At 41.9% G+C, this 25,736-nt stretch overlaps 1 protein-coding gene across 1 annotated transcript in view; it reads left to right on the top strand.

The window, feature by feature from the left end:
* The window catches only part of capn1 (calpain 1), a 50,475-nt gene that overhangs the window by 372 nt on the left and 24,367 nt on the right, over positions 1-25,736 (top strand). The window contains exons 2-4 of the mRNA XM_036146319.1: positions 6,463-7,143; positions 11,219-11,288; positions 16,651-16,769. Coding sequence (XP_036002212.1) covers positions 6,886-7,143; positions 11,219-11,288; positions 16,651-16,769 — 447 coding nt within the window. The 5' untranslated portion in view covers positions 6,463-6,885. The remainder of the gene's footprint in view (positions 1-6,462; positions 7,144-11,218; positions 11,289-16,650; positions 16,770-25,736) is intronic.

The following is a 25,736-nucleotide window of genomic DNA, read 5'->3' as shown; positions in this document are numbered from 1 at the left end:
AGAGCAACCTCTGTCTTTAATTAGGCATGTTGCAGTATACCACGATAAACAAGCAAACGGGGTGAAAAAAGAAAAAGTAATAAAAACAAGCCAGGGCATCAGAAAAAAACTGCATATTTCCGGGTTGTTTCCTGTAACGCCGTGTCTATTTTCCGGCGCACTTCATACATGCCGCGGATGTTGATGTCGAGTAGATTGAACCCGGTCCGTCTGCTTGTAGGGGTCCTCTTCTCTTACAGTTCCTGGTTTACTCTTCTGTTTGAGCGACACAGAAGTAAGTTCACCTCCTAAAGTAAAAAAACAAAACAAAAAACTTTATTCCATCTCCTCAGGACACAACACTGAGGCTTTGACGCAAAGTAGTCAACTTGTAAGAAAGTGTAATTTTACTGTCGCCTTGAAAAGAACTCAACACGGCAAAAGTGATGGCGTGAATATTATGTGTGTGACATTATTTTCCAGCACTGCCTTAGCTCTCCTGGCCGTGGAGGTCACTAGAGCTTCACAGGCAGCCACTGAAATCCTCTTTTCTCTCCTCCGTGGGAAAAAAAAATAAAAAAATCCCAGAGCTGCTAGGATGTTGGAGACCTTGCGCTCCCACTGCAGCTCCAAACCATGACACTCCCACCTCCGCCCTTGACTGTAGGTGAGGGCTGTACTCGCTTTTAAGAGAGCCTATTTAAGGTTTCAATAAGCAGTAAAGATAAGCTTTAAACCAGCTCCACACAGACATGCTCTTATCTTTTGATTGGCTGCAGATAACTAAAATCTTTAGGGATACTGTGAGTGTCTAGTTTCTCCTGCAGGTCTATTTTCTCCATAGCTGTACTGTAAGCAATGCTTGGAATACGAGCCCTGCGTGCAGAAATACCCCGGAGGCGGATCCTGGGAGCTCACTCACGGCTCAGACTCGACTTCCCACTCCCACCGTGTCTATCTGCACGCTGTCCCCCGGCTTTGCGGGCACGGAGGACTCAAAAGACGTGCATCAGCAGAAAACTGGTGACGGATGCTGTCTGGGGAGGATCTGGCTGGCCTTTTTAAAAGCTTTAAATTGCTGCTCGTTCTCTCTGTAGAGCATGATTGTGTTTGCCCCCGTTCTATGAAATCAGTCGGCGCCTTTCCACGTTTGTTTAGATTGCACAACCACCGCCCCTGCTGGTTTCCCCTGCCACTGGCTGCAACACGGGCCACAGGCGTGCTCAGCCAAACCAAAAAGTGCCTTTTCTTTCTGTTCCGCTGCTAAGTACTCCTTCGACAACGGGATCTATATCAAGCTCATCTTTCCACAGAGCTCCTTTCCACCTTGTTTAGACACATTGTTCTTTTCGGATATTCAGCTTCGTCCAATAAAGCTGCGCGGGCATATTTATGAAGTCAAACGGTTAGCCGTCACTCTGAGGCTGCAAAATCTTCAAGATTTAAAGCCCTCCGTGCACCAGATAAATCAATGGATGTGTGTGTGTCTTAGCTCTTTACCCATCAGGTGATTGGCCCATCTGCTTTTTTGATGCATGCAAATCTCAGCATGCCTTGAACGTTTCACATCTTAGGCAGGATTATCTGTGGAGGCAAGCATAAAAATGCCTTTATGGGACGATGACAAGAAGATGGGGATGGCTGAAAGGAAGTGAAAATAATCCTATGCATTTTCCCACATATATATATATATATATATATATATATATATATATATATATAGATATATATATATATATATATATATAGATATATATATATATATATATATATATATATATATATATATATATATATATATATATATATATATAATCTCTCAGTGTATAACTTTATTCAATAATGGTGATATGATGTTTATGATATTTCAGTATACATTACAGTCTATGATCTGAGCATATGTCACTGTCTGACATTCCTGCCTTTTCATTGAAATATAGCATTTCTACAATGCTATATTGCAGAAGCTTTATAAACATGGACCAATAATTTTTACAGGAATGTACAGGAATCTGTACAAACTTATTCTTGGCAGTGTTTCTGAGGCTTTTATTCTGTTAATATTGATATTGTAATTAGATCGTTTCGACGGAAATGAAGAACTATATTGTGATATAATTTTTGCCTGTACTGTGCAGCCCTATGTATAGCAGGACACTGCAAGTTGGTGGGGGGTGTGTGCTCTGGTCTGGTGACACCAGAACTGAGATTTTTTTTTTTACCCTGCATGCACGACGCTTTGGTTGGGGATGCTTTTCTTCAGCAGTGATGGTAGCTGGTAAGATCGGACAGGAAACCGTATGAAGCTAGTTACATGGCAATCCTAGAAGAAAACCAGGTAGGAAAAAAAAAATCAAAGAAGAAAACTAGGTAGAGCCCTAAAAAGATTCAAGACCGGGGTTGAAGGTAAGGCTGTGCAATAAATAACGGCTGTATCGTCATTGCTATGTCAATGTGTGCAAGATTCCTATTTCTATGGATGAGCTTGGAGTACAATAGTTGTTGGCTAATATATTCCAAGTATTATGAGCTTGCATTTTAAAGGTGACTAATACTTAGCCAGTTGGAGAGAGTCTCACGGCAGCAGAGGCTCACGCCAGACACAAATCACTCACAATGTAAAAGATCACAAGGTCTATATGAGAAAGAGGAGGGAAGGAGAGAATAAGCACACATCGTGACGGATATTGTCATTGACCAGAATTATCGCCATTGCTGCATTTTCCAATATTCTGCAGTCATAACAGCAGCACCACGACAATGCCACATGTTTCAGAATTAGGTTTTGATATGCTTTTAGAAACTTCACAATTGTGGACAGCCTGGTGTCAGTCTGTCATGAAATTCCCTAAAATACATTGAAGTTTGTGTTTGTAACGGGACAAAGTCTGAAGAAGTTGAGGGCGCAGTAACACTTTTGGATGGCACTCCACTGGACTCACTTCCAGCCTGTTCAGATTTAAGGTCAGGAAATAGAAACTTTTAGGTCTTTCTTTTGTGAACTTGCGCAAAAAAACAAAAACCTCTCGACATTTGGCATAATCCCCCAAATATCCCCAACATGGCTCTAGGACCTCTCTGAACAAATTGAAAAGAAGGATGAAGCACGTCCTCATCGTGCCTTACTCGGCACACGTACTGAAACACGTTTATTCCCCCAGATGAGAATCCCGACTGGTTTGGTTTCCGTGAAAGTGGTCCTTGCACTTCCTCCCGGTTTAGGTAGACTGTTGCTGCGTGCATGCGTGAATGTATTGTCTGCTGCTTGTCATTTCCCATAATTCTCACCACCCGCACTGGGATGTGAAAATGTGGCAGTCATGTGAGAGGAAATCAAATATTCATGGCGTCCTGATTGAACTTGCGCAGGGCAGAGGCCACCTTGATTACACGCAGGAGGTGACGAGATCCTAAGGAACGCGGCGGTTACTCTCGTTTCGATTGGCTCTTAATTATTATTATTATTATTATTATTATTATTATTATTATTATTTTTTTTTACAGTCAAATGAACTCTGGGACGACCTCTTCTCTGTTCAGACAGAAGCACCTAAATGTCTTTTGTCACGCTGGACCTACCAGCAGTAGCTGATGCTGAACCGCCTCAGTTTTTAGCACCATTGTGTTGTGCTTTCACATCTCTGCACTGGCGGGGTGACATTTATGATTTGCATGATTAATTTAGGTTCTCAAGACAGGTCGCAATTAAATATTTATGATGCACAAGTCAAGGAGGGACCACTTTATGTGATTTCTGTTTAAGACTTTAAGCAAGGGGCACGTCAAATGGAGCTCTTCCTGTGACGACTTTTTGTTTTTGTAACATGTCCTGATTTGTTCCCGCTGTGGAGTTTTTCACGGTAGGATGGAGACCGCGTGATGGAGAGCAACCTTTTCCATCTTACCTTTTGGGCTTCCTGGGATTTGCCTTTGCAGAGATTTGTTGTCCGAAGGAGGGGGAAAAAGAACTCCCTCCTCCTGGGCTCCTGGTCTGCTGCATCCGCTGTAAAGAGTGCTTATTCTGTCAAGTGTTGCTGTGTGCTGCAAGTGCTGCCTTATAGTCTTATGTGCCCCTAAATTATGCATGGATGACACACATAAAATAAACCGCATGCATAGTGGGGCTGTCTTCTGCGGGGACAGGAGCGGTGGAACATTACGGCTTTTGGCAACAACGGTTAGCAAGAAAAGTACCAGGAGTGATGTTTACTGGAAGTTACTACAGATGCCAGATATCCCCCCCCCCCCTCCTATATTGCATTTAGAAGTTCTCTTGCTTGCTAGCAGATGAAGGCAATAATGTGAAGCGGTGTAGAAAGTCTGCAGTATTTAGCACAGAGCTGGTCTTTATCAAAGTCTAAAATGAGTAAAACCAGCTTGCAACACTGTTATTTTTCAATTGACAGTGGTCAAATTAGACTCTGTTCAGGCAAAAGCAGAGCACACTCAGTAGCTTGTAAAGCCACCTAGACCAGCAAGAGCTCCTTTTTTATGACTGAGTCTCCAGATGTCACCGGGGAGGAATTTTTGCCCTTTTTTTTTATTACAGCCTTAATTCACTTAAGTGATGTTTGCAGTTTCCTTTGATGCTCAGCTAAGATCTCACCTTTCAGTCAAGGTGAGGTCATTTCTTTGCCCGGGCCATGAAATACCTTCATTCTTTTTCTTTTCAGCTATTCTGCTATATAGATGGTGTCATGTTTGTTAGCCTTGTCCTATAGGAGGACCCAACTTTGGCCAAGTTAGGGATGTTGGAAGGATAACCTTCCCTTTAGCTCCCGAATGCTCCTTGCACATTTCTTATATGCTGCGGATAAATGACGTTTATTTAGGGGTTGGACGATATGGCCAAAACATATCACATTAAATGGCTTGATTTTGGTCGGTGCAATACAATTATGATACGGATATAAACAAAATAAAAGCCTCAGAAATGCTGCCAAGAATGGCCACAACAGATGCCTGTGGCGTTTTTTTCTTTGTTTTCTGGACAAACAAGGCGCTGTGTATGAAGGCCAAAGGTCTTTATGTTGACCTCACCTCTCCAAAAGACAGAAAGTCTTATTGTCCATTCAGCTGCAACCTTGAAAATCCTGCGCTGTTCTTTTTAGAAAGGAGTCATACTTGAGCTTTTAACATTTAGCATGCTAAGTGAGACATGGAGAGTCTGAGATATAATATTTTTTAGGATTTCTTTGACTATTACATGGTCTGAAAATGCTACAACTTTATCAACCATGATGGAGGTTTTCGGTGTGATTAATCCTTCCCATTGCAGAACAAATAGTTTGGGGACAACCGTATAACCCTTCATAGCTTGATGGCCAGGAGCGGCTCCTTCTCTAAGGCCGTTACCTACCTCCTAATTTTTGTCAATTTTACAATCAATTTCCAATAATAATTATTATTATTAGTAGTAGTAGTAGTAGTAGCTCAGTTCACTAAGGAAAACACATAGATTAACAAAGGCTGCTGTTTTAGAAACTTTGTTTTTTTATAATTAACAGAAATAGTCAAAACATTAGAATAATAAAAAAGAGCAATTTTTTTCATGCAAGATTGTGGGGCTTAATAAAAAAGGTGTTTGATACTGGCTTAAAGTGTTGTTGTTTTTTTTTTTCAAAAGGTACTTTTAATCTGACAAACAAGCCACTTTGAAATGCATATTCTAATTTATGTAAAATGACTGTATGTCCTGGTTTGTAATACCCTAAAATTAAAAGGGTGCTTTCCTTCCATGCATATAAAGTGCAGCGCTGATGCAGGCCGCTGTGGTGGCGTTATCAGCAGTTGTCGAGGGGGGGGGGGGGACCTGCGGCTTCGACTTCATCTTGTCTGTTCAGACCCAGCTCACGGGAATATCTTTCACTGAAGCGAGGCGTTGTAATGGGTGTGGCTCACAGCCGGCGGTGGAAACTGTTGCAGAGTTGACACAGCTTTGTGCCGGCCAATAGCGGCGGCTCCACGCTAAGCCTGCCGCTGCGACAGCGAGGTGAATGTTAAAACAGGAAGCGGCGTTGAGAAAGCCGGCGCAAATAAACCAACGCCGTGCTAAAGATAAATGTGGACCTCTGAGTTGGAGGGCTGGGAAGATTGGAAATCAAAGTGTGAGGAAGCAGACGAGCCGAGATGAGCTCCATTCCTGCCACCCTAAGGACACTTTTCACTTGACACGGTTCTGTTTAATTAAAGACTGAACGAGTGTTTGCTGGTTCTGGTGCCATGCCCAGTACGCCGTGCATCACGTTTCAGATGAAGCACACCTCTGAGACGTGTGCACGCTGGATAAGTGGCCGGCTGTGGGCCGTTTTAGCAACGGCTCGTCTTTTGAGCCTAATCTGCTGTGGCGTGTGTCCTGGTTAACTCTAAAGATAAAGTCGACTGATTGCAGAGAAAACATCCTGCATGTGTGGATAACTTCTGCCCTTTTCCCCCCTCTCTGCTCAGGTTCTTATATTCTTGTTTTTTTTTTTTTCCTTCTAGGCTCCATCAGCTGGTGCTAAAAGGACAGCCTGACACCCGGACAGCTAAATCCCGTCGGCAGACCTCTAGCTGCTGCTCCTGTCGGCCAGCATCTGGTGTGAGGACGCCTCGCCTCTCCTGTGAAGAGCTCTGACAGTCAGAGGTCCTGCGTTTATGCCTCAAGCATCCGGCTGCGCGTGAACCAGCACCCTCCTCTCATCAATACTCAATAGCGCTCTAATGGCAACTTGCCATTCCTTCTAATTTATGATTTAAGCTCTCGCAGCGCTTCGGTCACATTTGCATAAGTGCTGCCAGAGTGCTTTTAATAAGGAGCCGCTGATACAAAAGGTCATATCTGCCTGCTGAATAATTGCTGCTTATCATCATCCGATTGTACTTTTTAAATAACCGCCATCAGAGGAGTAGTAGTCGGCCGTCAGGATGGTGGAGGCCCCCATTTATGCCACCGGCATGGCCGCCAAGCTGCGGAGTCAGTGGGACCGCGACGAAGGCCTCGGGCAGAACGACAACGCGGTGAAGTTTCTGGGTCAGAACTACGAGGCTCTCAGAGCGCAGTGCCTGCAGAGCGGGAAGCTTTTCGAGGACAGCATGTTCCCTTGCGCCACGTCCTCCCTGGGATTCAACGAGCTCGGCCCCAGGTCCGCCAAGACCAGCGGAGTCCGCTGGATGAGGCCCACGGTAAGGAAGAAGGGAACCTCCTCTGCTCCTTTGTTGTAGATGCATCACGGGATGGAATGGTTCGTGTCATTCGTCCCGACTTTTACAAATGTAGCAAATGTGCCCTCAGATATAGGAGTAGTTTTGCCCCCGATGGCTGTAGCATTTCAAAGGTGTTTAAACTGATTGCAGACTCTTTTTTTTTTTTTTTTTTTTTGCATAAGCATCAACAAAAGCTGTTCACCAAAAGGATTTGCAGATCCGTTGTTGAGCTCGGCCGTGTCTAGCAGAGTTGTTCACGCTCGCTGAACTCTTTCACAGTTTGTCACGTTACAACCACAGACCGTCAGACATTTTCGGGGAGATTTTTATGTGATTAGCCATCACAAAGTGGCTAATGAATAAAATCTGAATGAGAACGATGCAAGTCTAATTTTACAAATGCAAATCTGAAAGGTGAAGCTTTTATATTCAGCCCCTTTGAGTCAGTACATTAAAGAAACAGCTGTCAATGCAGTCTTTCTGAAGTTTATCCGATTCATGCTGATTGTTCCAAGCAAAAAAAACTGTATTGACAAAAGACTCTCATATGAACTTAAACAGCATCCCATTCTTAACCCATATGGTTCAGTATGTCATTGGTCCACCCTGTGCAGCTATACCAGCTTCAGCTCCTCTCAGGGGGCAGTCCACAAGGTTCAGGAGTGTTTATGGCCCTTCTTCCAGAAGTCAATAGAGAGGTCAGACACTGATGTTGGACGAGAAGGCCTGGCTCTCAGTCTCCGCTCTAATTCTATCGCAGTAGTTTTCAACCTGGTCCTCAGGGCCCACTGTTCTACATGTTATAGATCTCTGCTCCACCACACTGGAATCAAATGATTGCATTAACTCCACAGCAGCCATGAAGAGTCAGGTGTGTGGAGGCAGGGAAACGCCTAAAGCATGCAGAACAGTGGTTCCTGAGGACCAGGATGGAAAATAAACCACTAACCCAGTCTATAAGCTTACATTTCTTCCAAATTTGACCCTAATTGATCTCCGTCCCCACAGAACAATGCTGCCACCACTGTGCTTTACAGTTAGCGTGGTATATTCATGGTGATGTGCAGAGTTTATTTCCCACCACAGATGGCTTTTTGCACGTAGGCTGTAAAGTTTCAGTTTTTGTCTCATCTGGCCAGAGCTCCTCCATGTTTGATTTGTTTTCTTCTCTGTACAACGCTCTTCCTGACCTGCCTGCCGCTTTAGATAGATACCTTGGTAGGTTTGCAGATGTGTGATGCTCTATCCTATTTTTTTTTTTTTTAAAATGATGGACTGAGCGGGGGCTCTGTGAGATGTTCAATGGTTTTGTTCTCTAACTTGACCTCTGCTGTGCCCCCTTAGTCTTCCTGTTCCTTAAACTTATGAGAGCCTCACAGAACAGTCGGATTTATACTGAGATCAAATTTGCACAAAGTGGGATTCTGTTCACTAATTTGGTAACTCATGAAGGCCATTGGTGGCACTAAGCTTTTAGGATATACCCTTAAAGTGGCAGAATACAAATGCATGCCAGCCATGTGTTGGGCTAACACATCATTGTGCAAATGAATACGTTGACGTTTGTGGTTGTAGTTTAGAATTTAGTGATGTATGGATATTAAGATCTTAAAACACAATATCTTGGAAGCTCTCTTAGTTTCCGCTGATGCTACAGTGCTTAAACTGAAAACCTTCATATCCACAAAGTATTGCACTGCACAAAAAATAACTAAAAATAGGTAAAATTTTCTTGAAATGAATGTATTTGCCCTTGATTTGAGCAGGTAAATAAGATTATTTGCCAATGGAATGAGTATTTTTACCCCTAAAATAAGATAATTAGATATACTGCACTTGAAATAAGATGACAGATGAATTGCTCCTATTTTAAGTGCAAAAATATTATTCCATTGGCAAATTGTCCTATTTATCTGCTCAAATCAAGGAGAAATAGTTTCATTTGAAGAAAAAATGTCTTATTTTTAGGTCTATTTTTGCAGTGTGAGCAATACCAGCTTTAATCTGTGCTTGCGCTATTGGCTAATACAAATAATTTCATTTTGGAAAAGCTCACAGATGACTATTGGTGTGTCCTCCTAACTTTCAGATTTTTGGAGAGCCCTGCAGACAAAGTACAGACGGGAACATTATTTTTTTGTGAGAGGGCAGATAATGACTTTATAGCAGTCTGCTGTGAAGTCTTCCCAGGATTATTTGATTACCCCCCCTGCAGCAAACTTTGCGCACAGTCATGACTTTCATCTGTTGCCAGGCAACTAAACTTTCAGGCCTGAATGATTGAGGATTCGGGCAAACACGGTCATCAGTTCTTTCCTCCAGTTTCGACGGTCTGCAGCATCTTTCTCATATTTCGTCCTCCTTCGCTTTGTTCCCTATGTCTGTCTCCCTCTCTCTTATCCCTGATTACTTCTTCATAAAAACACCAGAGCTCTCTCTGTAATCGAGTAAATAAAGAGATCATCTCATTACTGCACGTGTCGTGACTGATCAGAGGCCCCAGGGGTGTGATGTTCTACCAGGCTGCAGCCCCTCGTTGCCTCCTGGAGCTTTTGTTTCTGTAGGCGGACCAGCAAGAGCGGATGTCTGTAAATATGTCATCGACCCATGCAAGACTGTCATCTCTAATGCGTCTCGTCATCGACTACCCGAAAAGTTACATTTTTAATAATGTGTTAGCTGGCCCGTAGTTTTTACTCCATGGTAACTTGGTCAGGGTAGTCACGCAACGGCCGAAAATTATTGGATGTGTGGTGGTGTTTTTTTTTTTTTTTTTTTTTTCTCCCTTGGGTTGGTAAAAACAGATTATGTCAAGCTATAAGGAAGCAAATTTTGTATTTTGTAAGAAAATGGCACAATTTAGACTTTCTGCACCATGCCAAAGTCTTTGCTTTTGCATGAGTTGTTCCTTAGGTCACTAATTTGTTTTAACTCGACATGCTTGACGTTACTCTTGTCACTGCATACAAGCACAATACCTTCTATCCTGCAACAGATGCACCAATCAACATTTTTGACCAATTTCTTTTTCTTTTTTTTTATTTATTTTTTGTAAAGCTTTGTCTTGCTGGTACAGATTTTAATTTGTGTTTGGGAACCATAATATTTAAAGGTATATTTCAGAAGATTGTCTTCTAGCCTTTTTTTAACCAGTGGCCATTAGGTATTTGTTTGGTTGAGAGATGATGCCAGAATGATTAGTGTTGACCATTTAAACTTTCTTTTAGAATCATATATTAGCAGTGAGCACAGGTAGCATTACTAAAATAAAACATGAAATATCCATGTTGAGCCTTCCTGTTGTCTGCCAAAGTATTGCTCTCTCTTGCTCTGTTGCAGCCTGAATGAACCGCTGATATGATGAGTTTCCTTTTTAAATAACTTCTTAAATCTGTGTTTTCTCTGACTTCTTGTTAAACGCCTCACTGATGCTGTGTTTATTAAAAAAAAAAAAAAAAAAAAACCTCCTACCAACCTACCACCTCCACTGCACAAAATGTTGCAACAAACGGTAACAAAAATAAAATGTTAGATTTAATAGGTTATTTGAACTCTGGTAGTAAATAGAACCACAAAAGTTAAATTTGTTTTTTTTATTTAATGACTTTTAAAGTATTTTAAGATACTACCTCATTCGTCAAATTTGCAAGCCACAAAACACTGAAAAGTTGTACCAGCTTTCATAATTGGGTCAGACGGCCTCTAAAACCTGAAAGTATCTTCATTGTTTTACCTTCATCTTCTTACACACCACACACAGACAGCTGGTCTACATTAGTACCACGTCAGGCTGCTTTTCAACAGTGCAGAGAAAATGCACTTTTTTTTGTGCATCTTTTTCATAAAAAAGATGGCAAATGCCTTATACTGTGCTGAAGATATCAACATTATATGTCAACATTATTTTTTTTTAATCATTTTAAACGTGTGAGGAAACCGTCTTGAACTGGGTTTGAGTTGTGGTCAGCTGAGTCATGAGAATAAGGAAAGACGTAATGGTTTAGAAATGAGTAACCAAAGCCAATGAACGTGCTCGTTTGTGTGTTTTCTACAGGAGTTGTGCAGAAGGCCGGAGTTCATCGTAGGCGGAGCGACTCGCACAGACATCTGTCAGGGAGCTCTGGGTGAGTCCTAGTGGGAGATCCTTCTGCTGTCTCATTTCTGTGCTTGCAAACGTTTGCCATGACTTTATACTATACAGTCTAATGGACTAAGTCTTAAATGTCCTCCTTTTCCAAGTTGCACTTGAAACCTGATGAGGATGTGGTCATAAGTAAAGGTTTCCTTTCGTCTTGTCAGCTCCAGAGAACTGTGAGGAAGCTTTAACACTTATTGGAGCTGGGAGAGTAGTCAAAATAAACGCCACTGTTCATCAAACTAAACCACTAAGTTTAAACCGTCCGCTCACTTTAGTCTATTTATACGGCGCCAGATCATCTCACAGCAAGCCAGACGAATGAGTTCAGTTCAGAGCCAGTTATCTATACAATCCAGTTCAATCTAAGTCACTACAGTACAGTCTAAACATAGGTTCACACTTGGTCGCACACAATCAACGAGATGCAACTCGGCACAGGAGGAGAGATCTAGGAGTACTTTCTACTGAAAATAAAAATAAAGGGTCCACATGGATCCATCCCACCCATGATTAGTGGTTAAGTTTGCTCCAGGAAGTAACGCTCTGCTCTAAATTGCACAAGGAAAAGAAGGAAGACCGTTTCCGATAATTTCAAAAATGTGTGGTATGTTTACAGTTCTTATTTTTGACATTATCTTTTTCAGATACATTTTCTAACTTTACTTTTAGTTTTCTTTTCTTCAAATTCCTGTTATTCTACAAACATAACGATGTTGCTGTTTTGTTTCTGCGCCTTTCCTGAGCTACAGCAACTAAATATTGTCCAGATATTTCTTTGATGCAGCTCTGAATGACAATAAATCTCAGTCAAAGTTACTTGTAGCAGTGGCTTCGTTAGCGACTCTGGCCAGGAAACAGACTTTGCTTAACGTCTAGGCACTGAGCCAGGAGTACTTTCTATGACAAAGACAACAAACAGTGTGCAGACTTAATGGCAGCCATTGCCATCAATCCGCATTTTATACTTGATTGCACCAATACTAGGATTCTGTCTTCTTTCTTTTAATAGTCTACAAACCCATTTCACCCCCAAGAACACAAAATGGCATGAATTTTGCGTTGCATAACATTTACACCCAACTTTTAGTTGTAATTTGTAAAAATATATTGAGTTCTTTTTTTTAATTGCTCTTTTTTTTTTATTTTATTTTTTTTGGGGAGGGGAAATAAAAGGAGAACTGAAGTCTTCCTCTTACGGTAGCAGAAATAATTTGTCTTTAACGTTTTTACTCATTCAGTATTGGAGAAAAACACTAAAATCAAGTTCCATAGTATTCCTAAGGATGGAAAAAGGAAAAACAAGAGCATGGGGAAAAAGTTTGCATTTCTAGACTCTATTCTGTATTTGATCATCTAAACGTTGTCCTTTCTTCGTTCCTTCTTCTTTGTCTCTTTCCTTGGGTTCTCTTTCTTACCTGCCTACCTACCCCTCTCTGGCTTAAACCTTTTTAACTTTCATTTGCATATTTATTTTTAGAAATACCTTAGAATAACAACCACCACTAATTCTTTTTTTTTTCTTTTTTTTTTTCATAAAAACACTTCAGTCACACTTGCATATTCTCTCCCTCCATAGTTTTTTGCCTGTACCATATGGAAACCCTCCCCACTGTACAAACGTCATCCTAAATTCACAGTGAATGGTTTGTATTGTGGTTATTTATAACTTCATGGGATGAGGCATAAGATGCCTGAACATGCAGAGCAACAGTCTTTGGACAGGAACCCTCGTTTGTAGTTGTGAAAGCCACCAGCCGATGTTCCTGCATGGCCGTAGTCCTGACTGGGGGCTGATGCGACCTAAACCGCCTGCCCTTCAGACAGCAGAGACTGCTACAGAGAGAGACGTTTTGAACCGACGTACTCGGCTCATACATCATCTCAACTTCATGTACGTTTTTTTAATTTTTCAAATCTTCAAAAGATGTCCCCCTCCCCCGGATTTTAAAAAGATCTGGCCGTGCGAAGCGATCTCTTCCATTTCCTAATGAAGCTGTAATTTAAAGCCCCGCTCAACAGATCAGTGGAAAGTTTTTACCACAAAAATGAATTTCCTTGGAACGCATCGATTACATGTTGATAATTAAACAGAAACGTCAAGAGCTGGTTGTTTTCCAACGCCTGGAATAATTGGTCTGAAGACCAGCTTTTCTGTCATTGAAGCTGACTGAACGTGAGGAAAATCTGACCAACACGACCAATTAGTCCTACTTAAACTTCTCTTGTAATCCTGCTGTCTTTAGATTTGATTAGAGCTGCAACACTGGTCGACGTGTGCCGTTGATCCGAAAGTGTATCTGAAGTCTAAACCGCTTTTATGTAAAAGCAGTTCTGCGACATCTCAGAGGCTCAGCAGAGCAGAACAGAGATGGCCTGATTATCTGAGCTGGCATGTGTGGCAACATGGAGGCTGTGCGTCGGTGTCATCGCTCTCCTGAGTTATGAAGAAAGATGTTGCATCAAAACAGAGCAGAAGAAGAAGCTGCTGTAGCTTAAAACCTCTGCGTGGTTCCTGCTTATGTTGACTTCTTCTTCTTCTTCGTCTTTCTTTTTTTTCTTTTTTTTAAAAGAAACACAACAATACCTTACAAAAGTATTCACACACCCGGACATCTTCACATTACAGCTACACACTTTTTAGGTGATTTAAAACAAAGTTGATTACGCGGTTTTGTAAGTTTTTACTAGAGCAGCTCTTAGGTTACTGTTTGTGCCGGCCCTTTTAATCAGTCGCTCCCAAATAAATAAGCAATCCAGTGCAACCAATTTCCTTCAGAAGCAACTAAGGCAGGGGTCACCAACATGGTAGCCCCCCCAGGGCCACATGTGGGGCCCTCAAGCCTGTTCAGAAAACGGCACAAACCTCCAGTGAGCTGCATTTTAAAATGCTATTTTTTTTTCTTATGCCCTTCCTTTTTAATCATAGTTGCGTTTACATAGATTTTAAATGACAAAAACATTATAAACATGTTTTTATGTTGCATAAAGGCATTAAGGTGAGCTCTAATTCTTGTACTTCAAAGGTCAGTACTGGTATTAATGAAGTAGCTCCCAGTGTTAAAAAAGGTTGGTGACTCCTGAACTAAGGTATGTTTTTAGTAACCCTGGAGCTGTGGGGAAGAAAACCCGCTGGACGCTGTAAAACACACCAAAAACCCAGCTACCTCAGCTGCAGTGGAAGGGTTTAGATGTGCAAACGTGTGCAAACCTGGTAGAGGTATAAGACTTGCAGGAGGAAGTGCAGCATAAGGGGGCTCCTCATGATTCAGGTGGGCCGAGTACAACTGCACCAAAGTCTTTTCAGGATTTTAGTTTTAAAGTTGTGTGGTTAAAGCAACATGTAAGACTGGCCCAGAGATATTAATACCTATGCTAGTTCTTTATTTAAGACTTTTAGATCAACGGAGCTGATGGCGGCTGTATTTTAGTTCTGCACCAGAATGGATCAGAATGAAGCAAACTTGGTTCATTGCCACCTTTTCACAAAGGTCCTCGGTCCTCTGAGAGCTCCTAACTTCACCTGAAAAGTTCCTGCCGAGGAGTGTTGGCTTAAGAGTGAGTCAGATAGTTGCTGAGCGCCACTCTGAGGAAGGAGACCACAGAAACCTTTACCTTAGTGAGGAGGTGTGGTTGACCCTGTTTCTAGGTGTGGTGCTGACCTCTTAAGAGCTGTGATTAGTTGATACAAGAAGCAAACAAAAACGACACAAACTGGAGAGAAATGACTGATGATTAAGGAATCTGTGACATGATTTATGTTTAGCAAAATGAAATATTTGTCACACATCATCATGTTTGGATGCACCTCATTTACATCCTCATCATTTTGATTTTGCTTGTTTGTTTACTCACCACACTGGACATTTTACTACTTCATCTGTTTGATATTAATGCACTCTCACCTGTCAGCGTTTTAGTGGGGCTACCTGCTTGCATAAAGGGGTTGGATTTGGCAAAGCGACCAGCATATAATGCAGAAAAGAAGGAGGAGACAAAAAGCGAACTTGACAGAAGAGCAGCACCTCTGTTTGCTCAGCTCTGGGAGGAGAACAGAGGAGTGCTGAAAGCTAAGCTGCTCCCTGGATCTCTGCTCAAACAGGCCGACCTTTGAACTCACTGTGTCTCTTTCTCTGCTTTTACGCACCAGCCTGGGAAGTGATGAGCGCTGCGTGCAGCAATCAAAAGCCAGAGAGGAGATATTATCACACAATCAAGCTTCTAGTTGACCCTTTAGGCTATGGATACTAAAACATACAAAAAAATGCCTTCTCACATCTTTTATACTCTCCCTCTATAGTGTGTGTTATTGCACTTTATCTGGTTTAGAGTGTGTAGTTGTGTTATGTTTTTCGGTGACTTTATTTATACATTATTGAGAGCATTTTAACAGTCTATAAATGATATTGAAATTCCTTTGTACGATACTGTTTGCACACGTCTCTACTTTATTAATGATTATTCAATATTTTTCCTGTTATTTCTTTATCCTCAAAGTTACATTACCAGAGCCGCACCTTTAGCCCGTCCAGCCAATGAAAGTAATTAATTTACCCTCTTTGGGGATGATAAAGTTTATCTTATCTGCATATTAATAATTGTATGATGAGGGAAGAAGTTTATACGCTCATTTCCTCCACGGTTTAGGTGGTGGATCAGCCAATCAGCTTTCTCCGTTTCCACAATCTTCCCTGTTTCAGAAACTCTTGACTCGCTAAAAGTCCTCCTTAGTAATATTTTGTCACTTTAGGAGCTCTCTGAAGGGGCAACGATTAAAATATTTTATCGCGATTAATCGCCCTGATTAATCGCGATTAATCGGGATTAATCGGGATTAATCGCATTGTATTTACAAACTCCAAGAATGAATTCAAAAGTAGTGTAAAGAGCACTTTTATTTTAATGTTCTGCTGCCATATGAACAAACATGTTCATTTACGGTATTAAAATAAAGCCAAACGGTGCTACTTCCTCTGTTCATGTTTTTCCGCTGCTGCGGTCTCTCTCAGCTGTTTGTTTGATAAGTTTGTCAGATGGCGCTGAAGTTTGTGTGAGAGCTGAGTGGGCGGGCCAGGCTGAGCCTGCGTGCTGATTGGCTGGCGCCGCTGAGCCATGTACGAGAGGGGAGGGGGAGCGGGAGAGTGCTGCCGTGACAGCGCGCTGCAGTCAGCGTGCCTGCTGACTGACACTGACTGAAAGCATGTGAGCAACATGCGTTAATGCGCGATAAAATAAATATCGCCGTTAATAGTCTAATGAATTAACGCAAAATTAACGCGTTAACTTGCCGTTCACAGCTGAATGTATGGTGGCAGGAAGGTGAAAGTGATTCTGTCTGCTTGTATCTGCAGGGGACTGCTGGCTGCTGGCGGCCATCGCCTCACTGACCCTAAACGATACCCTCCTGCACAGAGTGGTTCCTCACGGACAGAGCTTCCAACAGGGATATGCCGGCATCTTTCACTTTCAGGTAACGACTCGGTGTAGTTTTTATTTTTTTTTTGTTTATGACCTGGAGTAACTTGGAGTGAGGTGTGGGGACCATTCGCTTTCTCTGTTGCAGACCTGCCTTGATATTTGATTGATCTGTTCCTCAATGCAATCCTCCACTATCACCACACCAAAAACATGCTGTTTTTTTTTTTTTTTTTTTTTTTTTGGGTAAAAGGCAGAGATATTTTGTTTAGCCGCTTTTTTTTTTATATGGGCATTATAAATGAGCTCTGTTGACTCCTACAGCGTTTCCTGTTTGCATCTTTTTGTGGCTGTTCTATTTTAAGATGTTTTTCTTTATCAGACATCAGAGGACAAGGGAGGATAAATTTAGAAAAAACGTGGCACAACCCTGAACTGAACGCACATTACTAAGTATGCTTGTGTTTCTAAGTTGTCCTGAAGATCTTACATTTCAGTCAACATGATGTGCCGCACAATTCACAGAAACCCTGGCAGTGTCTTGGGTTTGAAGTCGCTGAAAGAGTCATCTGTAGTTCCCGCCTCGTCAGAGCATGTTGGCTTTAAACGTCTCGTGGAATAATTTGCCAGGCAGGTACGATGGTTTCCAGAAAAACCTTGAGGTTGTCAAAGATGCTCCTTCACACCAGGATTAGCTCTGCCCTATGGCCGCCATGACAGCTTTAACATGGCTGGAATGCTGCCTATCTGGAAAACCGTGGGCTGCTGCTACGCCCAGAAATGCCAATATTTCTAACATTTCTATGTTTGTGAGCTCCTGGATGATCTGGAACATAACACACCCTCTCAAGCTCATTGACACTTGTGGTGAAGATGTCTTTAAAAAGTGTTAAACAAATTCATCTTCAGTTGCTGTTGCATAATGTCACACAATAAATGTACTTAAAGGTTTGAGCTTTCTATATTTTATAAAGTGTGGGGGTGGGGGGGGGGATCCCAGATAGGGAAGTCATTGAATTTATCTAAATAATCAGAACCACACCTATTTATTCTTTTTATATTTGAATTAGAGGTAAAGAAACTGAATTTATGTAAAATTATTGCTGGCATTGGAAATACTTAGAGTTTTGTTCTCATAATGATAAATAAAGTTTTCCCTTTATAGTCCCGCAGAGGGGACATTTGTCTCTGCGTTTAACCCCGCCCTCAGGGAGCTATCTGTGGTCAGGGGATTTGCTCAGGGACCCAGAGGGACAGACTGAGTTTTGAACCGCCAACCTTTGGGGCCCAGCTCTGTAACCAATAAGCCACCAATCCCATACACAAATTCATGCAACACACAGTCGTGTTGGCAACTTGAAGTTAAGTGCCTTGCTCAGGGGCACAATGATATGGCCCAGGTCAGAAAAGTGGCATCAAGCCTTCAATTTTCTGATTTAAGAAAATGCCTTAGGGGCTCAATGGGAAGAATATGGGTTTTACAAAGTATATGTATTTGATTTTTAAGCTTTTTTTTTACCAGGGTAAAATTATGATTAGACATAGGCAAGGCAAATTTATTTATATAGCACAATTCAGTACAGAGACAATGCAAAGTGCTTTACATGATTAAAATATAGGAAAATAAAACAGAATAGTGTAGAAACAAAAAAAGAACATTTGAAAACAGTAAAAACATTTTAACTTGAACATTCAAAGGCAATTTTAAACAAATGTGTTTTTAATCTCGATTTAAAGGAACTCAGGCTTTTACCACTTTTACAGTTTTCTGGAAGTTTGTTCCAGATAAGTGGAGCATAGGAACTAAATGATGCTAGAGGTCCATTTCTATTAGTACCACATCAAAATGGGAAAGACAAGGGAACATAACATTAGAGTAAGGCAACTGTTGTATTTTATGAGTCAGGAAATGTCTAGAGAAATGGCTCCATTCTAAGCAATACTTAAAAAGTTTAAAATCTGTGACCTGCTAGGTGGACATAGACCCAGCCTGCTGCTGCCTCCACCGTAGGAGAACTGCAGCCAGTGGCTGAACGTGTGACAGGATGCTGTTGCATCATTAACATTGTTCTTTAGCACAGCAGCGTTAACAACCCAGCAGTGTGGTCCCTGGAGGGTCTTGAAGGAGGTCATCCTGAGTTCATCAACAACACATTCTGCTCCCCGCTCTTTAAAGCTAGCGCGGGAGTTGCCAGATTAATCTCAGCATGTATACAAGACTTCTGGGAGGTCATGTTCATTCTACACTCAAGCCCCGTTTGCTCAGAAGCTACTCATAATTTGGTGCAGTTTCGCAACAACTGCAGCACAAATATCCAAAATCAAACGTAGGCTTCAGAAACTAGTCGTGACCGACTCGCAGGCAACAGTGAACGCCTTTTTTTTTAACGCGTGCTCACGATTCCTTCTTGCTGTATGTGCACCGAGCTTTTTGCCAGGTTAACGGGACCTGCCTCCTCCCACGCTGCTGATGGGGGTGTGACGCCGAAGCACCGGTGGTGTTTCCTCCTCCACAGCGAGATTAAAACTGGTAAATGTGCAGAAAAATGCCACATGACTCAATGGGGGGGAAACGTCACAGATTGTTTGGGCCCACCCAGCCATGCAGGTGAAGCATAGCGATACGGCTGTGAGGGAGGCAGCGGGGGGAGAAACTGTTTAGCTGCTGTTAAAGCAGAAAAGGGAGACGATCGCTTCAAGATTTAAGAGGTTTTTTAAATTTGCAATAATCCAGAACTGTTTAGTCATGGAGAAAGTTGGATCCTGGTGTGAAGAGGCCATGTAAGCGTCCTCCATGGCCTCAGAGTTTCTTGGAATTGATCCCACCTGCCTGGCAAATCTTTCCGTGAAAACCCTGCAGCTCTACATGCTCAGCTGAGGAGGGAACACGGATTGAGTCATTCAGCGGCTTTGATTAATTAAAAATCCACTGCGGCCGCTCCTTTTGGTTCTGAGAATCATGGTTGGATCGTATTGTTGAAACATGAGCCTTCACAATGGATTAAAAAAGGCCCATGTTTAAAGTTAAAGCTGTGCTATAGTCTTCTACACTTGCCTGGCTGGTCTCTCTGTCTCTTACAAAGAAAACCAGACCTTGGCACAGATCTACCGGGAAAGCTTTGTATCGCACACAGAGGCTCTTATGCATGTTTTTTTTTTTTTTACTTTAACAATCCAAGGAAATGAGGTCAAACGTAGGAGGTACTGAACCTCATTCCCAAAGGCCAGCTGGGATTTCCCTGGTGTTAAGATGTCCTTTTTTTTATGTATAAGGCTTTAATACATCACTGGTCACCTGCGGGGTCTTTGTCATATACTCTACCGCTCTTATCAATGTTTGAGATACGTTTAGCAAACTGGCCAGGGATTATGTGTATGAAGCGAAACAAAAATGAAGACGCAGGGTCTGAGAAACCAGAACTATTAGCCTGCAGTGATGAGCTCAGTGAACAAGTCTTATTAATCAGTGAAATAATTTTATGTAAAGGAATAATTGTACTCTTCTATGGATGTTCATGTGCAATTACTAGGAGGGAAAAACAAGAGCTTTCAGAATCTGTGTAGATATCCAATGAACCGACCTGAACTTCAAGGACAGAACAGTGAAAGGAGGTGCTCAGTTGGGTCTGATGATTATTTATTTTTTTATTCTTCTGTCCTTGCTCAGAGGTTCAGTCCCAACAAACCACCTCTGGCTAAAGGTTGGTAGCTTCGTCTCTCACAACGGATCTAATCTGCCACAGGTCACTCCTTTAAAGGGAACCGATCCTGATGTCAAGGCTACTCCCTTTGAATCGGGAGAGGATTTTATTAATACAAACAGTGGACGGTTGAGTAAAAGCACGTAAAAGCCTCAACCCCCACTTCTGAGATTAATGAAAAAATCCGAAATGGTGTTTTGGCGAGCTTTACTCAAACTAAACAAGGCGGCGTACAATGCTGGCAAACAAATATTGAGTCTGTTCCACAGGCTGATGCGTCCTGGTGGACTCAGTCAGGTCCGGCCGTTTCGTGCAGCAAAAGGATTCTTCTCCGTTTGAGGTTCAGGCAGAAGGCGCTCCTCTTTACCCGTCAGAAACGGTCAAATCAAAAGTGAATCGTTGTACACATGCTTCATTATACCCAGATAATGACTAGTTTGAAGTCAGCCAATCAGGAAGAGTGGTTCCTTTTGTAATGCTGCTCACAAATCATCAACTAATTAAAAATAACTAATTTTAAACTACACTTAAAATCTTTTGCACATTGAGGATATTTCAACAATAAAGAGCAGGATAAAAGTAGTTGCACGGTTATAAATGTGCACACTAATGGAGCCTCAGAAGGGGAACCTCATGCTGCGGCATTATGGAATATTGTTTAAAAAAAAAAAAGTGTGATTGACCTTCATGATCTGTTTTGTCTCTTATGACAGAGGCCTATCCAGCAGCATGTGGCTTTATGCAAACAGAAGAAAACTCACACAGTGTTAAGGACAGATTTGCCTCGTGGCTTACCTGCGTAAAAGCCAGCAGACTTGTTGAATTGGGCAGGAAGGCAGAGCTTTTTTTATTTTTTTTCAGGAAGTTCACCTGAGAGATATGTGGGTTAACCTGTGTCAAAGAGAAACTAAAAGCATTGATTCTGAGATTGTAATCTGAAGCAGTTTATTTTTTTCTTTTTGTCTCAGCGTTTCGTGAAGCCAGATGCAGAAGGTCTAAGCATTTCAAACACGGCGTTTATCATCTTCTATTTTTAGTTTCCAAATCCCACTGAGTCACCAGGGGGGTAACTATCCTGACAACAGCCCACACCCAGTCAGCCCGTGACGAATGTCACTCGTGTTTTAGTTGCTGTTTCATAAGTGATGGAAGCAGATAATGTGGCCGTCCTGCTGTGGGGAAAAAAAAGGATGGAGACATGTTTCAAGCTGAGCCTCCTCTCTGTGAACCTCATGCTGCTTTGTAATAATTTAGGCATCTGCGGTCCTGCGTGGCTGCCGCCGCCTCTGGGAGGCAGCTGCTGCTTATCAGCTGAACTTTGCTTTACTATGTGCAACACCAAATAGACCATAAATGCACACAAATGGCACCGGGCGTGTGTCTGTAGCAGCGACACAGATGTAGGCTGGATTTAACGGGTCTTATCATCTTCAGATTGTTAACAGGAAGGTTGAGCTTTTATCAGGAGCTTTATTACACCAGAGCTTTACTGTATGTTTTATGTAAAATATGTCCATGTCCCTTGTCTGATTATTTGAATAAGGTTGTAGTTTTTTTTTAAATTTATTTTTTATTTGCATGTTTTACATCCAAAGAGGGCACGCGAGGTCGGTACTGAAATAGTTGTGTTTGGAACAAAGGGAGGACTGTCATTTGTCGGTGTGAGTTGACCAAGCACAGAATATGTGGTCTGACTTCTGGGGATTGTTCCAGTTTTAGCTAAAAGGGCTTGCAAGTGCTGCAAAGTTGGGGTTAAAATCAAGAAATTATGCTTTTATTTGCGCTGCTCTGAATCAGTTTTATGAGTCAAAATAAAGTGTTTTTATTTTTAAAAATGAGTAACGCAATTTTTAATTTACAAACCTGAGTAAAGCAGATTTAGTGTGACTGGTTGGCCTTTTCAGAGACACAAGCAGTGTTTTTAGAAAGAGTGTTGATACCCCTATAAGTCTATAGTTTATACATTACTCCAGTGTTAGAATACCAGGTTACTGTGGCGTAAAACATCGCACCAGATCAGTCAGTTTGGAACTTTTTCCCTTTTTTAATGTTGTTGTTGTTGTTGTTATTATTATTATTATTATTATTATTATTATTATTATTATTATTATTATTATTATTATTATTATTATTATTATTATTATTATTATTATTATTATTATTTTATTTTATTTTATTTTATTTTTTTTATTTTATTTTATTTTTTTTTAACCTTTAAATTCATCAGGTTAAAACAAACTTCTAGCTGTAAAAAACGTATTTATAAGTTAGTTTTCTCTTACTATGCCACGTTCGGTAAACTCAAAGCAAACTGAAAATAAAGTGTGCTGCAGAGACGTTCACACCCTTACACCGATCTGTTTCCCCGCCTGATAGCTTGTGACGGTGAGAACCCTCTGAGGATTTGGAAGTGCTTTTTTCTTAGGGCCTGTCAGGACCGTGTTACTGAGGAGATGTCAGGAGGAGCCTGCTGGAACAGCTGGACATTATTGGGGTTAGTCAGAGTTTCAGTGTAAAGGATGAAAGCTGACTCTGTTTAACACGGGTTTCAGTGTGAAGGTTTATTCTGAGCAAAGTTACATGCCCACTTATGCGACTACATTATGTTGGCTCGATGTATTTTCTCCTCCCTGAAATATAGACAACTCCATTTAAAATGAAATGAAATATTATAGGTCACGACATAGGTGGTTCATCTTTAAACAGGTTATGTCAAATCTTTTTTTTAACTCAGCAAAACCTTGCTTTTTACGTTTCATTCACATAGCCCCTTTCAAGCCCCTCAGACCAAAGAACCGAGTTCTTGTAGCGTAAAGTGAAAGCGGAGCCAGTCTAGCCGGATTAGAGGTGGTCCTGCAGAAACCTTTCCAGTCGGGTTAGAAGCCTGACAGCAGTTTGTTCAGCATGCACGGGGGGGTTTTGTTCAGGCATGTGTTACAATAAACTAATCTCAAAGTTATGAAACGCAAAAAATTCAGCTCTTGGTGTCTAGGATGAAAATCAAAGATGCACTGAGCAGAATTTTGTGGCTGGTATCCAGAGTTTGTAAATATTTAACCTCCCAATGGTGATTTCATACAACAGAATATAATACATATGTATTCTAACTTTCTGTTTGCAGAATCTGCAGGTGGATGAACACTTGTGTAAAGACTACCACACCTGAAACTGCCTGACCTTAACTAGAGGAAGTGCACTTTAGTTGTACTGCGTTATTTTTGTTCTGTCTTAATTTCATCAAAGCTTGGTAGAGCTGTCACCGATCTCCTTGTTTGCATTAGTTTTTCTCTGGCCATGCATATGTCCTTGTGAAACAGAGAGGTTTATATTAAACCGTGAAGAATCTGCAGAAACATCTAGGAATAACTTTTATTATAAGACTAAATTCAGACCCTCCCCCTTCTCTCTGTTTTCTACCATACCAGATACTTCCTCCTCAAGTCTTACTCCTCACAAAGAAGCCATGAGAATTTTTTTTATTTTATTTTTTGTAATGATTCACCATCTCAACTTGCTGCGTCACTGAGCCCTTTTTAGATAATTTGACGTTTGATCCAGCGGGCGCCTTGCCAGCCACGGCTTCGGCCAGCCGAGCGGAACGGAGCGGCCCCCCCGATGCTGAGAGGGGGGGGGGGGGGGGGGGGGCGCTGAGCGGGGACGGCGCTCTCACACACCAGTCGCCCATCCCGTGCACAGCCGCGCAGTGGATAACGTTAAAACACACAGGCACAAACGGAACAGATATCCATCAGGGATCCCTCCCATCCGCCTGTCTGCTTGGCCATGAAGCGTCAGAGCACCAACGGGCGGACCGAGAGCCCAGCTGCACCCAAGCCTGCATGCTGTAGACAAACGTATGAAAGAACACTTCAGAATAAGCTTTAAATATGGACTTTTAATGCTCAGCACTTCTTTGAGACTAAGAGGAGGATTCCTCTCTTCTGTCGGGTGCTGTTGCGTCTGATGCGACAGGCGGATCAATAAAAACATCACAAAGTGGCTCCTGTTCTACACGTCGGCTGGGGCCAGTGATGCGCTGCTTGTTTATTTGCTGTTTTGCTAAAACGGGAGGAAATATTGCCGCAGTTTGCTTTAAAAAAAAAGGCCCGTAAATGCACGTATGTACTAGATACACATGGGCTAAAACTGAACAGTGTGCACATGGTGAAGCTTTACTTTTTTTGTAAACCTGTTCTGCCTCCGTAATCCTTTCTCCTATAGATATAAGGCTCGTTTATTGTGGACGTGCGAGCCGTTTTTTTTTTGCTTTCCTCTGCATTTGCGGGCCTTCAAATCTCTCTCGGATTTTCCTTTTGTGTAAGTTTGGATCCCTTAAGCCTGAGGGTAAATTACTCTGAACTAAATGAGTCATCGCAGAACGTCGTGAGTTCGGGCTGTCGGGGATCGCAGTCTGTGTGTTTCAGTGGGAAACGCAGGAGAGACGGGGCGAAGCTGCAGCACGTTAGGCTCATATTTTTGGCATAGGGACGCCTGAGATTTAGTTTGAATAGGTTTGAGGATTTTTCTCAAGGTTTTAAGGCTGGGGTTCCTGCAAGTCGGGGCAAGTATGCGGCCAGAGTTCGTTGCTCTCACAGAGTGGATAGGTGGAGTTCACACGTAGCGGTGTAGTCTCTGCGAGTCGTCAGGTGGGCTGTTGTTGTTGTTGCACAGCTGCTCCCTGAAGTGGATGCAGCTTTGCAGGCAGGTCTTCCTGCTGCATATTAAAACAGACGCCGACCAACAAACGTGGGCTCAATGCTCCGGGAATGCGATGTGATGCTAGTGTGCACACATTAGCTGTGGTGACGTTAAAAAGCATGATCGCCAAGCTTGTTTCCTCCGTTTCTAACCACAGAACTAACCACGTATGCTAAATGGGCTTTCTTTCGCTGAAGACTCCTCCATTGTGTTCGATCGCAGCCTGAGGGTTTCTGCATTTGGCTGAAAACAAACAGCTTTTCAGTCGCTCCATGAGAGGTTTCTAAACACAACACATTAGTGGACTGAGTTTCTAGATGCCGTGGGCTTACGCTGGCTTGGATGAAGCTCTTTTTCCCCGAAATCAGAGGAACTGCTGTTATGTGGAACAAGTATAATGTCATGTTCGAGGGACATTATACGTATAAAAGTCAGTTTTTCTGTGACTTTTTGGAGTAAATGAACTTTTGAGAGATGCTGATCTTTTCAAAGTTTCATGCTCTATTGCAAATCTATTTGTAAGGATCTGTTGAATTGAGCCTTTATATTATTTGGACAGATTATGCAATATAGTTCACTGCTAATTGTGCCTTTTTGTTTTTTTTAAATACCGGGGAGAGCAG

This window comes from Fundulus heteroclitus, chromosome 14 (genome assembly GCF_011125445.2).
Source record: "Fundulus heteroclitus isolate FHET01 chromosome 14, MU-UCD_Fhet_4.1, whole genome shotgun sequence".
Classification (NCBI taxonomy): domain Eukaryota; kingdom Metazoa; phylum Chordata; class Actinopteri; order Cyprinodontiformes; family Fundulidae; genus Fundulus; species Fundulus heteroclitus.
Note: the sequence above shows the minus strand (reverse complement) of the source record. Positions and strands in the feature narration are given on the sequence as shown.